This window comes from Mustela putorius, unplaced genomic scaffold, assembly GCF_011764305.1.
Source record: "Mustela putorius furo isolate JIRA1106 unplaced genomic scaffold, ASM1176430v1.1 tig00000508_pilon_pilon_pilon, whole genome shotgun sequence".
Lineage (NCBI taxonomy): Eukaryota > Metazoa > Chordata > Mammalia > Carnivora > Mustelidae > Mustela > Mustela putorius.
Genome location: NW_025421402.1, coordinates 16743659 through 16761915, shown reverse-complemented (window position 1 = coordinate 16761915; position 18257 = coordinate 16743659). Strand labels below are relative to the sequence as shown.

The window sequence follows — 18257 nt, the reverse complement described above, 5'->3', positions numbered from 1 at the left end:
AAGAGCTAAGCCCCTCTCTCACATGATATATGCACATAAACACAACTGCACAGTGAAGAAAAATATAATAAAATTTCTAAAATATTAGTAGTAAACACAGAATATTTTCTTATAACCATGGGTTGAGAAAAAATTATTCCAAGAGAGGTAAAATCCCTGAAGTAAAAAAAAAAAAAAACAGTTTGACAACTTTGGCTTCATAAAACTTTAAAAACTGAAAGATACTATGGCAAGCAGTACTCTAAACTTGAAACATGCAGCACTGTCTTTGGGAGTGGGTGATGGGAGAGACTGTGGGGAGTTCTGGGGTCACTAAAGAGACTGGCCTCCAGACTAATTGTTATTATCACAGAGGCTGGAAGAGTGAGGAGGAAACTGGGGTTACAAGCTGCATAAGGAATGACCTGCATTACTAGTAGTGAGACAATTAGCAAGACTATTGCTGTAAAACTGGGAAGGTACAATGTATTGATGAATTTTTGAACTTGCTCAAGGAGGTATTTAGGAAGCAAACTGCAAGTGCCTCTTGGATTAACTGCATAGAATTTGGGGTATCCCATAAATCTCAGTTAACAGTGTTCATCTAGGTTTAACTATCAATACTACACGTATAATTGTTCATTACTGTTTCTATTATTTCTTTTGCTCTTCTTCCCCTATCTTGAGATCTCTGTTCTAATTTAATACTCACTTGATTTCAGAGTGTGTTTTTTAATCCATTTCCTCAGATAAAAGTATATGCATGACAGAACTCTTGAGTCTTTATGTATCTGAAAATGTCTTTCTTTCATCAAAAAAAAAAAAAAAAAAGAAGTGAGGGGGCGTCTGGGTAGCTCCCTAGCAGGTTTAACCCAGTGGGTTAAAGCCTCTGCCTTCGGCTCGGGTCATGATCTCAGGGTCCTGGGATCGAGCCCCGCATCGGGCTCTCTGCTCAGTTGGGGAGCCTGCTTCCTCCTCTCTCTCTGCCTGCTTCTCTGCCTCCTTGTGATCTCTGTCTGTCAAATAAGTAAATAAAATCTTTAAAAAAAAAAAAAAAAGAAGTGATTAAGATCTTTGCTGGGTTAGATTTTTCAGATATTGCTTGAATAATGAGGAACTGCTGTCCTTCTCTCTTCTACATCCCTGTATTGCACAGGAGCCATTCGATGCTTCTCTCTTCCTTGGCAAATAACTTTATTCTTTTCTGTCTTAGATTAGGAGCTTATATAATTTTTTTCTGTATCCTTGAAATTTTGCCAGGTAATATCTAAAAACTGTCTTAAAATAACATCCTGTCTGGTACTCAGAGTCCTTTCCATTCAAAGCCATACTTTTTCTTCAGTTTAGGAATGTTTTCTTTGATTATTTCTTCATTATGAATTTGTCCTTTTCCCCCTACTCTCCCCAGTTCTGCCGTGACTACCATTCACATACTAAATCCCCTGGATATGTCCTCCGTGCTGCTTTCCTAAAACATTTACATTTCAAGTAGTGACTATTTTTAAATTCATTTATTATATTTTTAACTGAAAATATTTTCTTAAAAATTAGTCATAACTTTTTTCCTTTATTTTTATTTCTGTAAAACTTCTCATTACATTTATATTAAAGTTTACCCCAGTGTAAACCATTAATTCTGACTGTACAGTAGCCTCCTGTTCTGGTTTCTTGGCTTAATATCCTTCCACCAAATGAACATTACTTTGAATGGCCTGTGGAATTTTTCTCTATTTGAATCTCATTTTCCTTTTCTCAGGCAAAAAGGGAATAAATACATAATTTGTAAGGATGTTTAAGAATTAAATGATAGACCTGTACAAAGTTCCTTTTCTACACTTTTTTTTTTTTTTTTTTTTGCAAAACGGGGCCTCACAGGAACTCTTGTGAGAAATGTAGATTCTCTCACTGTAACTGAGACCCACTGAATCAGAATCTATATTTTAACAACATCCTTAAGCGATTCTAATGAACACTACAGTTTACAGAGAGCTGATCTAGTGAATAACACATGAGAAATAATAATAATTTCTTAAACCACCTGTGTCCTTTTTTCATGTATTAATATTTTATATCTTTTTTGTCCCCAAATTTATCAATACCCTGGTGTTGTTTTAACTAGGGAAACTTTGGAACTCTGATTCCTTCATGATTTTTAGAGACTTTCCTTTATATTGAAACTATTACTACTACTAATAATAAATGAAATGTAAGGAATGCCAGCCTATTCTCATCATGGCCTTCTCATAGCTCTTACCTTTTCTCCAAGTAACCTCCAATTGGGGGGAAATGTTCCCAGTGTCAAAACCAAGATGGGGACAAAAGTTTACACTGAAATCTGCAGGAAAAAAAATCATGTCTATTTGCATGTCTAAGGCATTTCACCAGCCTTTTTTTAAGAACAGTGTTCTTGAGCTCTAAAAGTAGAGTTTAATATATTAACATGTAACATTGTGATAACCAAATGAAGTATTATATGAAAAACTTCCTAGTAAAATTCCCAGCATATAATCAGTGCTCAAGAAATGTTAGTTGTTTCACTTTCATTCATCCTTACTCTGTTGTAATTACTTTTTTAAATGCCTATATTCTACATGAGGCTGTGAACATCAGGAGGGACTCAGCTTGCTTCTTTATATAGGCAGGTCATGAATACAGGACACATCCTTTAAGGGAATGCTCAATAAGTGGTTAAGGTGTTTATCTGTAATTACAGTAAGAGATAATAAGTAATTTCCACCTTTAGCAATTTTTAGTAGTTTACTTAAACCAAGACTAATGACTGATTCAAAGACTTATGTATGGAATTACTAAAGAATCACTGTGCGTCTATCATGAATGAGGAATTACGATAGACACTAGAAACCTAAATGATAAGCAAAAAACGACACTCCCCACTTCTAGTTTAAGAGGCAAAGATAGATATGCCCAAACAGAATGTAAAACGGAATTGCGATTAGTACTCTAAGAGATCCGCAGTGCCGGAAGAATGCGGTAAGAGAGATAAATGTTAGACTAAGAACAGCTCAGGAAAATCCCATCGGATGGACCCATTTTTCCTGGGTCGGCCATCTCCCTATAGTCTACCATTATCTAACTGACTTATACGGTTTCTCTTAAGTTGGAAAACATCCCCGGAGGCATTGCTTCCAGAAAGCCGTGGTCAAAACAAAACTCTTCCCGGAGGAAGAAGGTTGGGTGTAGAGAGATGGATAAGGCTACCAGTATCTTCCTTACTCCTCTACTAAGGGTTAACATATTGATTCTGATAATCTCGTTAGAAAAGTTTAGATACTGTCCCTTTGGGAAGACCCGAGAGTCCTTACAACAGTTGAGTTCAGTATTTGTGAAATAATGGAGGCTGAGTTCAATATCTGTGAAATAATGGAGGCTCCAATCCCCAGGGGGAAAACACACACACACACACACACACACACACACACACACCCCACCCCACCCCCATCCAGCTAGGGAGCCTGGATGCTCCCCTCAGGCTATTAAAACTTCAACAGGGGTGCGCCTAGGTGGCTCAGTGGGTTAAAGCCTCTGCCTTTGGCTCGGGTCATGATCCCAGGGTCCTGGGATCGAGTCCCGCATCGGGCTCTCTGCTCAGCGGGGAGCCTGTTTCCTCCTCTCTCTCTGCCTGCCTCTCTGCCTACTTGTGATCTCTGTCAAATAAAAAACAAAAAATAAAAAACAAAAGAACACTGATCCCACCTCGCTGTGCTTTAAAACAAACAAACAAACAAACAAACAAAAAACCACTTCAACAGGGAGGACACTGGTTTCATCAAACTGTGGAGTGATGATGTCAAAGAAACACTTTATTCTAGTTTTCTCTCTACTGGGCTCTTTCTTAAATGCTCTCACGCTGGGAACGCTGTCCCGCCCCGACTCCCGTCTAGACTCTACCTGAACCGCAACCCTACTTTTCAACTTGGGAGTAAGTTTCAGGCCAACAAACGAAGGGGAGAAGTGGGTGGTATTTACTGATTCGGGAATTTTGTTAACAGGAAACTGCTCCTGAGGAACACCTGGCCGGGGTGATGACAGCCCTCTGCGCCGTACCCCGGCTGACGCCTCACCTGTTCCTGTAGTAGTACTGCTGTGCCACGAACGTCGACCGAGCCTGCAGCCGAGCTAACGTGGCCATCGCCTCCAGGCGTCTGCCTCCGCCCGGGTGTTGCTATCGGTCTCCACGGCAACCGGGTGAAACCATAAAGCCAGTCCCGGGGGGGGGGGTTCAACTTTTCGTTTATCCCACTTTTATTTTCCACTCCGTTTCAGTTAGCAGAACACTAGCCAGGAAATTAAGACATTGTGCGTAGGAAGGTCCCTGGGATTCGCCTCTCTCTTTTCTGTGAGTAAAAGGAGGCGATTCGAGGCGCGGAGGGCGGTGTGGGGAGGCGAGGTCATGGTTGCTCCGGGCTTCCGGTTTCCGCCTCCCGTCGGTTTCCGGAAGCTCAGCTCAAAATGCTGAACTGCTTCTGGAAGTCTCTGGTGCGGGGCTAGTTGGAGTCTGTTCTCGGGCCTGAGCCTCGAGGCCAGGCTCCTGGGTGTCGTTAATGTTCGGGGCCGCCGGGCGCCAACCGATCGGAGCTCCAGCCGCCGGGAACCGCTGGTGAGGCTGGCGGCCCTGGGGATGGGAGATCAGGAACGGGTGTGATGGCCGGAGGCCGCCGGACCTGGGATGGCAGGGGGGGAGGGAGTGGGGATGGGTGAGCTGAAGACACTTAGGCCTTGCTGTGGCTCCTGCCTGGGGTGGAAGCGATTTGAGGAAGGCGTGGAGCTGTGTGCGCTCAAGATTTGTGAAGGGACACAGCGAACGTTTGCTGATTGCCTGACACTCCAGGGGGGTTGGGGAGTAGAGGTCTCCGTACTTTGAGAGCCGTTCATTTCTTCGTTGATTGTTGACCAGGCTAGGGACCGAAGAATTTCCCTGGATACAGGCCTTAGTCCCTCACTTCCCGTTTTTAATTTGCCAGATTATACCAGGTGTCCTGGAAGATCAAATCCCGGTATTCTAGAGTTCTGGAACTTGAGTACTGGAAGAGACCTCTTCGCACACTCCCGTTTCTTTCTTTTTTTTCCCAGTGGGAGTGACCTACCTGTTTCTGCTCCTTGAACGTTCCATTTAGTTCAGATGAGATGTGTGTGTTCCCTAAGAACATATAAATGCCAGGATTTGGTTAGGGGTTTGACCGTGCCTTGCGGTACCACATCACTAGTACCAGTTTGGAATAATTGCTTTGACTTTTCAAAGTGCATTCACAAATTAACGTGCTTTTTCTTTAGGATAGTCCTGTGATAGGAGATTGTGACGAGCACAGAGCATTTCAATGAGTTGCCCCCAATTGCCGTGCCTGTTCTGGAGCTAGAAGCTGGGTTTTGGATTTCTGTTTGAGAACTCTAGGATGCCAGCCCTGTTCTTTCAAGTATAGATAGAACAAGCAGTCAAATAAGGCAAATTTCCTACTGACAATGTCAAACACGAAGGATTGAAAAACAGGTGAACTGTGGCTGAAAAAACGTATGTCCATTCTTAGATTCTCCAGTGAATGAGACCAGGAGACCATGAGGGGTTATAGTAGTCTGTGTTCTCAAAAGATTTTCTTTGCATCACTTATTGCTAAAAGTTAAGACTGTCTTGCCTAAAATGTTTTGAATGAGGTTAAATCATTCTGTAGTTCCTCTCACAGTGGGGATAGATTTGGTTATACTTTTAAATTCTCACATTTTCCAGGGAGAAAGCAGGGAGTAGTTTTTTTAAATGAGCTATATTTTTTTTAATGTTGTCATATGGCATTAGCATAAAATAAAACCCTTCTCACGTGTTTAGTATTTTTAGTTTTGACAGTTGTATATACTGTGTACTCACCACGCAAAACAAGATACAAGACATTTCCATTACCCCAGACAGAATTCCCTGTCCAGTAATCTAGGAGGTACCTTTCTTAATGTTCACCATTCAGTCAATACCTTGTTAAGGGAGCAAGACAAAATGTGCTGTATAGATTGGTCTGCTCTTGCTGTGGTGATACTGATTTGTAGGATAGATGATTATTTAATTAAAAAGTATGACTTCCTCTCCCTTTCACCTTCTATGCAAATTATAGTTAGGTACCTCCTTAGGATACAGAGAAACACCATCCTTCAATTGTTTTAAAGTGCTTATCTTATTTTCAATTACCAGTATAGAATTCATTCATTCTTGTGGCATCAGAGTCTAACATAGCGCCTAGCGCCTAATCAGTGTTTCTGAATGAAATTCTTAAATATCATGCCTGATTTGCTAGAAAAAACACTTTGCAGAAAACTGGTACCTTGATTTTTCTAGTTTATCTGTACAACCATCCCATTATTGGGAATTTCTCAATGGAATTTTCTTTTTTTCCTTCATTGATTAGACATTTACCATACTATGAGTGTATGTTTTATCCCAGTTATGAAATCCCAGTGCCACTAGGGATGCTACTACTGAGTCATTACTCCTTTTTTTTTTTTTTTTTTTTTAAGATTTATCTATTTATTTGACAGCCAGAGATCACAAGTAGGCAGAGAGGCAGGCAGAGAGAGAGGGGGAAGCAGGCTCCCTGCTGAGCAGAGATCCCGATGCGGGGCTTGATCCCAGGACCCTGGGATCGTGACCTGAGCTGAAGGCAGAGGCTTTAACCCACTGAGCCACCCAGACGCCCCCTGAGTCATTACTTGATGCCAGGTTTTATGGACGTATATCTCATGTAAATCTTCTGAGATGGATGCTATCCGGTTTTTTTTGCATTTTAGAAATGATGGAACAGGAGCAAATATAGTTTGAATAACTAGACCAAATACCATATTTGCAGCATGATTCCGGTATATCTAAAAACAATTCTTTTTTTTTTTTTTTTAAGATTTTATTTAATTGACAGAGATCACAAGTAGACGGAGAGGCAGGCAGAGAGAGAGAGAGAAGCAGGCTCCCTGCTGAGCAGAGAGGCCGATGCGGGACTCCATCCCAGGACCCTGAGATCATGACCTGAGCCGAAGGCAGCGGCTTAACCCACTGAGCCACCCAGGCGCCCCTATCTAAAAACAATTCTTAACCATCCTGGCATACATCCAATTTGTCTGAATTCGATACACTATTATAGGAATATATGAACTGTTAAGGTGCCCAGATTTGTTAACTAAACTAGAATTCCTGTTATATTTACCTCCCATATTGACTTCAACTTTTTCTCCAACGTTGAGATTAGATTTTCAGTTTTTAGGCACCACCTAGGTAAATAGTAAATGATTTAGCTCTCTTTTAACATTTGTTGAAAAATAGAACTGATATTTTATTTTGTAATTTATTCCTACAGAAGTCAAGTTTTATACAATTAAATAATAAAAATCCTAAGATTTTGTGTATGTCAGGAAATAAATACATTTTTGTGCAAGTTACTCTTGTAAGCGGTTTATATTTTTATAAAATATTGCTGAGTGTCTCTATCTCTTTTTCCTGCCTCATCTTTCACATACAGTTTTGAAATTAGGGCCCAAATAGCACAAGTATTTTGGTACTTAAAGTGTAAACCTTCCTTTTAAAATTTGATTCATTTAATGGACAGATCCTTTATAATTTAGATATATGTTTATTACTTTTTATTAGTCAATTTAAAGTCAATTTCTGGTTTGTTTTTAAGAGTTTAAAAGTTGAAGTAAGCAAATTTTCAAGTAAATCCTTGATAATGAAGATACTGAATCATTATACTGAACTATTAATTTAAATGTATGTGGCTTGCTTTAAAAAAAGCCTTAAGAAATAAACTATATTGATTCTGGATCTTTTTTTCTTTTTTCTGAGTTTCATTCCTATTTCATATTTGGATCTGAAAAAAGTGCAAAGGGGAAAACGTGCATTTTTTTTTCTTTTTAATAAATGCCTCCCCCCCCCTTTTTTTTTTTTAAGATTTTGTTTATTTGACAGAAAGAATCACAGAGAGAAAGAGAACACAAGCAGGGGGAGTGGGGGAGGGAGATGCAGACTTCCACCTTAGCAGGGAGCCTGGTGCAGGACTCTATCCCAGAATCCTGGGATCATGACCCAAACAGAAGGCAGATGGCGAATGACTAAGCCACCCAGGTGACCCAATAAATGCCTTTTCTTTTGTTTTGGTGTTTGGGTGTTTCTGTGTTTTATCCTGAGGTCAGTTCCATACTGTCTGATATGTTTGAGTCAGGTTTCTGTTTGAACACTTAGGGATCAAAGCAATGGCCACTGTAATTTTAGCCAAGTAGCTCATTAATATTAGTATAGCTTCTTAGCATTTTTACCTGTGGCAGGCTGGAAAGGTATTTACCTAGCTAAAAAATTAAGAATGTCTGGCATGTTAGTGCTGCAGAAAATTTGAAATCCAAATTGTCTGAATTTTTAGTGAAGTCATACTTTCCTGTTACTCATTCGTTCATTTAGTCATTCATTGGTCTGTCCATCCAACAGATTTGTTTTTAACATCTGTTATTTGTCAAGGATTATGCTAGATCCTTGTAATTAATATTAAGTTGTCTTCATTCTCATTCTGAGAATTCAGAATGTATTATATATTCAATAAATACTGAATAGTGCCATGTCTGAGCAATGAATGAGACTCATCTTGTACATATTAAGAGCTTGCCTGGATGTGCTCTAATATATGCATGTTGACAAGAATTGGAATGAATTATTTTTTAGATGCTAAATTATTTTTGTTTTATAGAATTCAACTTTATTTCGTTTAAGCAGCTTCATATTCAGTAGTTTCCATTTCATAAGTGATTAGAATATAAGAAGTTTTGAATGACTCTTGAAGTCATTAAGTGAAGTTAAAAACAAGAATGTTTCTCAAATTTAAATAATAAGTGAGCTTGCTTTATTAAATCACTATTTAGAAAGTAGAATTAACACTTTTTTCTAAAACCATTTTTTTTGGGGGGGCCCCCAAAATTGCTAGTTAAGGAGGCAAGAAAGCTTTCTGGGTGTTTCTGGTGGTAACAAAAGTGACAAAATAGCAGCTGCCCTTAGCGCTTCCAGTTGAGCACAAGTCAGTGGAACTTTTCTCTTGTTATGGGAAATGAGTTTTTCTCTTTCATAGAGAACTGGAAAGGATGATTTTCTGTCATTTATTTTTTCTTATATCCGTTTATTAACAAGATAGGACTAACTCAGATACACAGGATTAATTTTTATTGTTGTTTTTTAATTGTTTTTTTTAAGATCCTTAGAAATCTTTAAGATTTCTTGAAATTGCATGCAAGACTTTTGCAAATATCTGTTATTCCCCTTCTCCCCACGATTCAGAGTGGTGCAAGAACATGGACCGGATAAGATCCGTGCTTTTGTTATGATATCCTCAGGATTCATAGTGTGGTTCTACTTAAAAGCAAAACGCTTCAGTATTTCAGCGACTACTTTATTTGCGTATAGGGATTGTTGAAAGATGAAATAACTGCTCCCACACATAAGTATCCACTGTCATCCCACAGAATCCCTTTGAGGTAGAAATTACACCATTTTTAAGGTGACTAAACAGAATCAGAAGATAAGTAATTTGTTCAGGGTCCTCGACTAATGAATGTAGTCAAATTTAGCTTCCAAATTCATAAATTTGACTTTAAAGCTAGTGTTCTCTCTGGGTTCCTCCCAACTTTTCCCCCCACCTTTCTGTTCCATACACATTGGAATTCTGTTCCATACACATTGCTTAGTGTTCATGTGAAGTCATAACTAATTATTTGTATGTTTTATAATAAGATACATTCCCCTACCTCCCTGCTACCTCTTTTTCAAAAAGAGAGAGAAAAGTTTACTTCTGATTAAACTTCTGGTTTAAATAGGTGGGTCAAGGAATTTCAAAACTAGCTTGAATGTTAACATTTAATGTTACGCTTATTCTGTTTTTCCTAAATGACCTTCTCAAAATTATTTAAAGGAGATAATTCTGTTAATCATTTAATAGGTCACTAAGCTGAGATAAAGACTTACTTTGACAAATATATTTACCACCAAAGAAGGAATTTATAAATTCTCATAAGCAGCAGAAATTTTCATCAAAGTTAAAATAATTCTCACAGGTCATATTTGTGGAGTTCGTCATGAAATCTAGCCTTGATATGGCATCTTTAAGAAGCATTGTTTGCATGTTTAATCACCCATTGTCGTGATCTATACTATTATGTGTTAATTTTAATTTGTATTTTTATGACCAAACTTTCCTTTCTTAAGTAAAAGCTAACATGAATATCGAGACATGTAATTCCGAGACTATTTTCTTAAGTTTATGACCAGTCATAGCATACATAGCATACATTCATCAGCATAACTCTTGACTTGGTTCTACTCATACATTGTTTAATTGTACACATTGAGTTTTTAATCATATAGAAACTAAGACAGAAATGACTTTCCTTAAATTTTTGAAAGCCAATTAAGCTGTTGTATTTAGCAGCACTTAACATTAACTTTGTTTTAGCATTCCACTGCTGGAGTTACTTAACTTTGTAGAAGAAATAGTCTGTGTTTTACAGAGATGAAGATGAGAATTTTACCATGTACTAGGTGATAAGGAATATTTGATTTCTTTTTCCTTATCTAGATATTTGACAGTTGTAGTCAATTACCCTATTTGTTACATCTGAAAGATTTTTGTCTTTTAATGAACTTGGGTTTCTTCAGTAGACATACATATCTATCATTTATTATGTAATTATTTTTAATCAGTGTCCAGGCAAGGAAATTGTTCCTAATTCTTCTGTAAATGCTATATTTTATCCTCTTAGGAATAGTAGTTACCACTAAGAGAATCTTCAAAAAGTAATAGTTGTCTAGAGAGTAGTTAGCTGTTAGTTATTGGGGGGGAATCAGTTTTGGGGGCTTTCTTGGGTATCATCTGCTGTGCTTCGCCTTTACATTGTTGACTGATATTTGAGAGTCCCTGGTTTGTCAGTTAACTGCCAGTCTTTGGGAACAAATGAACATTAAGTTTGGACTAAGACAGCTTCCTAGATCTTTTTTCTTGAACCAGAAACATTACCTAATGTAATACCGCCTACACAAAACCAAAATGCTTATCTACTCAAGTCATTTCCTTTTACAAAATCCAACTTTACACGGATAGTGGGACTGTAATCTGATTCTATTCTTTTGGAGTATTTTAAGAAAACTGTTAGTTAATGGTTATCTTAGATATTATACCCAACCAGACTATTCTCAAAAGGTATCATTTCCGTTGAATTCCAAATGAAGAGAAATTGTTTCGTAAATGTGACTATTATTCAAATTAACTAAGTGGTGATTTACTGAATTTTATTGTAATTTAAACTTTACAACTACGAATGCTTAACATAGGTTTTTACAAAGAAAGCTATATATTTCCAGGTTTTCTCTTCAATAGGAAAGATCTTATTTAAGAAAATATCTTGAAGATAAAGTGTTTCCATTCAATAATCTTCAGTGTAACTAACTGCCAAGGAAGTAAATGAACTGTTGATCATGCGATGTCTCTTACAGTGACTTTATTTCTGTGAGGCCAGTTGATGCCAGTTTTCCCTGAGAGATATAAGTGAAGCCACTTGACTGACTGACTATGATATTACTGGCTCATTAACAGGGATTTTGGCTTGCAGAAGTCTGGTTAGTTGAAACTGAAGGGGAAAAGGTGATTTGAATTCTAAGTAGCACTTAGTTAAATGTATTTTTTTTTCTGTGTTTTTATGGGGTTTTTAAGAAGTCTCTCTCTCTCTCTCTTTTTTTTTTTTTTTTTTTGAGGTTGGGGGGTAGAGAGAAAATCTCAGTAGGCTCCCCACCCAGCACGGAGCCAGACACGAGGCTCGATCTCACAACTCTGAGATCAAGACCTGAGCCAAAACCAAGAGGCAGACACTTAACCACCAACCCACCCAGGTGCCCCCAAGAAGTCTTTATAAAGTAATTGTTTTACTTTATTGATAGTCATATCTGATTCCTATTTGAGTAGCCTCATGGAATAAATTAGGTTCTTCTGGTTGAAAGTTTTTTGAGATATTTTATCTTCTCAAAAAAAAATCAACTAAGGTGACAAATTTAATGATGTTATAAAGAAGTCTTGCTTACATTCTTAGTAATACTGTCAGTTATATTTCCTTAAGCTATGTTTATTACAGCAGTACTTTTTAAATGAAATTAATTGAAGATAAATTTCAGTGGATTGAATCTGATTGCTGACCTTTATCTAACACTAGGACCACCTCATTTTCCTTTCTAAAGTAAAGCGCTAGATTATAACTTTCAAAAGTAACCTGCAGTTTTATTCTATTCTATTCATGCTTTAAGTTAATTTCACATTAATATTTAGATCTAGTCATTCACCTCTGATAAGAAAACTGAATCTTAGAAAAGTTAAGTTACTTGAGAACCAGGTAATACTGAGTCCTTTTTTAGATAAAAGAGCTTTATTACAATACATGTTAAACTGGTTTCCAGTAAATTTTATTAAAGGTGCAATATTATATTCAGAGATAATAGGTCTTTCAGACTGTATTTCTTCCAAAGAAACATTATTAAAGGAAATGAACAGTATATTTATTGTAATAAAAGGAAAACAAAAAGGTGATTATTACTGTAGAGATAATGGAGAAAAGACCCATTTGGATTATCAGTGTAGTCAGATTTGTAGCCCTTCTTTTGGCTTGATGCTAATTCCTATGTGACACATATTTCTTATACTCAAATGCAAAGTCCTGAAACAGTAATATATAGGACCCTTTTAGTGGTTCTCCAGAGTTTTATTTAAAATACATATTTGAATCACCATGTTTTTCTAAAAAATGTGTGTCCATACAGGTTTTTATTCATTCAGAATGCTGAAGGAGATCTGGAAAATACAAACCGACATTAAATGAAAGACTGTATTCATTTAGTTAATTGGTCACAGTGTACATTTTACTGATGACCACACCACTGGTTCTTCAAATTCAATATACCTTCACCACTTTTACTGCCCTGTGCCTTATTTCTGTTCAGGTCTCCCATTCCCTTTTTCTGTTCAGAAGAATATAAAGCTTAACTGTGAGTCATTTGCCTTACATAGATATGTATTAAATCTGTCTGAACAATTAAAATAGTATCACCTGCTGCTCCATCACTCAAAAACAAAAGTGCCGACTGGACACTGGACTTGTGTAGCTCTAGAATGCTGTTCTTCGCTGTAGTTAAGTTGTTAGTTGTAGTTGTAGTTAAGTTGGGCATTCAGGCTCTAGAACCAAGCTGCTGAAGTCTAAAATCTGTTTCTACCATTTCCCAGGTGTGTCACTTTGGGTAAATTGCCCTTAATGTTTCTGTCTCTCTGTATCTCATATACAACCTTACAGGGTTTTTATGCAAGAATGAGATGAGCTAATGCATATAAAACCCTTAAAGTGGGCCTAGTGAGTAATATATAGTAAGTACTTGTTTTAGAAGCTATATGTGTGTGTGTATCATCTTACATAGTAAATCCAGTTGAATCACAATGTGTGTGTGTTCTCAGGTTGTTAAAAAGAAAAGACAAAGTTAAAAGTTATTATAGGGAACTTGCAGATGCCTAAAATTATAGACTGTAGAGACTATATAAACCAGGAGTCAGCAAACTGTGGCCAGCCATGACTTGGTTTTGTAAATAAAATTTTATTAGAACACAGCCATACCCATTCATTTATGCCTTGCCTCGGGCTGCTTTCACCTTACAGTGGCTAAAGTTGGATGGTTATGATAGAGACCTAATGGGCTGCAGAGCCTAAAATGTTTACTGTTTGGCCTTTTACAGAAAACTGTGCCTACCCCTGCTATACACTTAGAAATTATGTAGACATCTCTAGTTGAGAATATTTTGCTCCTTGCTCCTAGAACTCAGAAATGATTGTTCATGATCTTTGTGAGAAAGATACAAAATCAGAATTGTGGGCGCTCCATCACCAACTGATACAGAATCTTTGGGAGCTGAGTTTAGAAAGGGTCAGTATAATTTGTCGAGGTTCCTAAAGAATGCTTAATATCTATCCTAGCTGATAAGTAGATAAATTTTTCACTGGTAACATACATAGTTCAATGTGTTTTATTTGTTTAAAAAAAAAAAAAGCTGAAAGACTGTCTCAGAATGAATTATAAGAAAATGATGGGCCATTTTAGACCAGTGAAGCTCCAGTTTGAATAAGAACGTAGTTTCTGCTTGACTGAGTTATGAGATTAGTGTGGCCTAATTATAGGCCTAGTACTTGGTTAATTTTTTTTTTTTTCACATATTACAAATCTTGAAAGTACTTCTCAGTCTTTCCATCTCCCTCATGTTTCATGGTAGTGACTGGGTAGAGCATGCGGTGAGTCGTGAATTATACAACTTCCTTTTTCTCTTAGAAATTGTAGGGAGATGGAGGTGTTTGGAGGAAGGATTGAGAAAGTTCTAGATCTATTGGAGGAAAACTAAGGAAAGGGCAGGAGTAGACTAATGAACAATGATCTAAGCAGAAATAACTTTTCCATAATTAACACAGTAAAAATGTGAAATTACTGGGATATTTCACTGCTGATACTATGCTTACTGTATCTTGAAATAATTCCCATGTTTAATGAAAGAACTTACACAAGGAAAAGGAGCTTAAAAATGAGTCGGAATATTTAAAACTATTATCTTGAATAGAAAAATTAAGTAGCTTTTAAACATTTTTATAATAACTATTAATTTTACACTCAGAGTGAATTGTCGGCTCTAATAAACTAGGTTAATAAAGTTAACACTATTTTTGTTGATTTTTTTCCCTTTCTTTAAAAATGTAGGCATTTCAGTCGAACCATGGAAGAACTGGTTCATGATCTTGTCTCTGCTTTGGAGGAGAGCTCAGAGCAAGCTCGAGGTGGATTTGCTGAAACAGGCGATCATTCTCGAAGTGTGTCTTGTCCTCTGAAACGCCAGGCAAGGAAAAGGAGAGGGAGAAAACGAAGGTCGTATAATGTTCATCATCCATGGGAGCCTGGCCACTGCTTAAGTGAAGGCACTGATTCTAGTTTAGAGGAGCCAAGCAAGGACTACAGAGAAAATCACAATAATAATAAAAAAGATCATAGTGACTCTGATGACCAAATGTTAGTGGCTAAGCGCAGGCCATCATCAAACTTAAACAATAATGTACGAGGAAAAAGACCTCTGTGGCACGAATCGGATTTTGCTGTGGACAACCTTGGGAACAGAACTCTGCGCAGAAGGAGAAAGGTAAAACGCATGGCAGTTGACCTCCCACAGGACATCTCTAACAAACGGACAATGACCCAGCCCCTTGAAGGTTGTAGAGATCAGGACATGGACAATGACAGAGCTTACCAATATCAAGAGTTTACCAAGAACAAAGTCAAAAAAAGGAAATTGAAAATAATTAGACAAGGGCCAAAAATCCAAGATGAAGGAGTAGTTTTAGAAAGTGAGGAAATAAGCCAGACCAGTAAGGACAAAATGGACTATGAAGAGCAAAAAGTCTCAGATGAACTCATGAGTGAAAGGTGACTTTTATATTCTCTATGTATAAAAATATGTGTCTCCATTGTTTGTGCTTGAATGTGTTTTATATTTTAATTCTGTTTTAAAATAATTACAAATTATAATAATATAAAATATAATAATAGTGATATTACTGTTTAACCATAGTTATATTTCCTTATAATTTACAGTGTTTAGTACAAAACAAAATTGCTTATTTGATTTACACGAAGTCTTTGGATTGTGTTGTAAAGACTTAATTTTCAGCTGTAGAGGAAAGGGAATGGTTTTTCAATGGCAATGAATGTGCTCTTGAATAACAGCACATTTGTAACTATTAGAATTGGATTTATGATTATTTATTTGTTTAATTATAGAGCTTTAGCCTTCGGTGCTTTTTAGTGTCACAGTTCATCAGTGTATTTTGATTTTTGAGAATCAAAAGTTGATACTACTTAACTGTATATTACTTGATATTTTAAGAGGTCTGTAGATTGCTGAGAATTCTAACGATTTATGGATTATAAAACAATTGATAATCTAGAAACACTTGATCTTGTCATTAGACAAATGAGAAAAGCAATGATCCTTTGGCAGCTAGTCTAACCTGTTTATTCTAGAAAGCAGGTATACACCACAAGGATAATTGTTAAGTACTATTTTGACAGCGTCAAAAGGTAAGTGATCATTTTTCTTTTACATAGAACTAATGCTACTGCAGGAAATGAGAAGGTATTGAAACTGTTCATCCTTTTAGGTGTCTTCTTCAAACCAAACACAGAACTATGATCCAGGGGGGGAAAAAAAAAAAAGGCCAGGTCCTTTATTAAGGGATGGTTTGCTATTTATATATTTTTTCTGAAGAAGTAAAAATTGCTCAAAATTTAAAAAAAAATGTTTCAGGAAGGCTTTGAAAAGTTTATGATATCTGCTTTTCTTCCCCAAAGTTGGCATTTTTATACCAGAATGAAAATTACTTGTATGGTAGCATTGGGCCATTGTGACTGAGGACCACATAGCTTGACTTGAAAGTGATTTTTTGCTCAGTGGTGGGGAGGGAAGGTGTGTGGCAGTGAAGATAAGTGTCCGTTTCTAGATTATTTACAGATTACTTATTTTTTGGATTGATCCTGCAAGCCCTTATTTTATTGATGTCTGCCTTTTATTGACAGACACCTACCCTGGAAGAAAAATGAGATAAAACTCCCTTCATTTTTCTTCATCGTAAAAAATATTTGAGTATCCATTAACTATGATCAGGCTACTAGCAGTCAAGTTCTCAAAGAGGATGTTTTCACTCCAGACTGATTTTTAAAAATATTTTTTATTTTATTGTTTATTTTTAAGGTTTATTTATTTATTTTAGAGAGAGCACACTGGGGCGGGGGGAGGGATGGCAGAAGGAGAGGGAGAGAGAATCTTAAGCTCTGTGCAGAGCGTGGAGCCTGACTCAGGGCTCCGTCTTACTACCCCCAAGGTCATGCCCTGAACCGAAACCAAGAGTCGGACGCTTAACTGACTACACCACCCAGGTGCACCTTCTTTTATTTTTAAACTTAGCTATGTAACTTTTAGTGTCACCTAGAGTTAGATGCATATTTCTTTTGTGGGAAGATTACTAAATAAAACAGACCCTGTGGCCTTCAGTCCCATAGTTTGGAACAGCGGATAAGCAAACAATGAAAAGGAAGTGTGCTGAGCAGAAAGTACTGGTAAAGGAGGGCTTTCCGAAGATGGTGAGTTAAGTTTAAGCAAGCAATGAGTGTTGTTCAGATAGTGCATGAGGGAGGGAAGTGATGTTCTTGGGTACAGGGAGCAGCTGGTACTAAGTCCTAGATCGTGAAGCAGAGTCATGTATCTAGGAAAGTACTTAGAATTGATGACTACTAGAACAGAGTGGCGGTTGAGGCCGCAGCAGTAGGCATGTCTTGAAGGCCTTGTGTGCTGTGGCAGTTTGGGTTTCACCCTGTAAGTAAGGGAAGCCAGTGAAGAATTTTTAATAATGAAGAAACTCAGATTTATATTTTGTCAAGGAACGTGATCTCAGTAACAATGTCTAATTTAGCTTTGACTGGCCTCAAATCCATCCTTAGTGAGGGGTGAATAAGGCAGGGATAGTAGAGGGGAAGGAAATAGGAGAGCAGTTTTAAGACTTAGAATCAGTGGAAAGTTGACTGTGTTTGGGACAATGAATGAAAAAGAGGATACTGAGATAATGTGAATAAAAAATACAGGAATAAAAAATACAGGAAATGAGCGGATTGGGATTAGTAAACAAATAGTAATTTGACGACAATTTGTAGAATGTATCACGCTAAAAAAAAAAAAAAAAAAAGGTGGGATGAGTTGTCCTTGGAGATAAGCCATAATGGCTGTCAGATGCCAAAAATGAAAAGCCTTGCTTCCATAGAAGTTCTTGTTCTGACTTATTGAACGTGCTAGCAACTGTATGTTGTACTTGGAGCAACTAGCTAGATGTCAGGTGAAATGTAAGTAAGGAAACATTGTTTAAGACACAGGTGAAAAGATCCCAGATGAAGACCAGGATCATTAAGGACTAAGCCATTCTTAGAGGGGGACATCTGATCTCCTTCTCTCTTTAAGAAGAGTAAGTAAGATAAAGACACAAAGGGAGGCAAATGGTGAGAGACTCTTAAATATAGGGAACAAACTGAGGGCTATTTGAGAGGAGGTTGGGGGGGCATCATTGGGGGATAAGCGTTAGGGAGGGGGCACATGATGTACTGAGCACTTTTGTGCAGCTGATGAATCACTAAATTCTAACCCTAAAACTAA

General features: G+C 37.4%; 2 protein-coding genes across 3 annotated transcripts in view; one reads left to right on the top strand and one right to left on the bottom strand.

Moving 5' to 3' along the window:
- Positions 1-4182, bottom strand: part of SPATA17 (spermatogenesis associated 17) — a 178313-nt gene extending 174131 nt beyond the window's left edge. Inside the window, exon 1 of the mRNA XM_004751466.3 lies at positions 4062-4182. Coding sequence (XP_004751523.1) covers positions 4062-4129 — 68 coding nt within the window. The 5' untranslated portion in view covers positions 4130-4182. The remainder of the gene's footprint in view (positions 1-4061) is intronic.
- Positions 4183-4406: 224 nt separating this feature from the next.
- Positions 4407-18257, top strand: part of GPATCH2 (G-patch domain containing 2) — a 172710-nt gene continuing 158859 nt past the window's right edge. Inside the window, exons 1-2 of one of the 2 annotated variants that reach the window (XM_004751469.3) lie at positions 4407-4597; positions 14768-15484. In XM_004751469.3, the coding sequence (XP_004751526.1) occupies positions 4542-4597; positions 14768-15484 (773 nt within the window). In that variant the 5' untranslated portion in view covers positions 4407-4541. The remainder of the gene's footprint in view (positions 4598-14767; positions 15485-18257) is intronic. The other variant, XM_013055572.2, reaches the window with a different exon arrangement.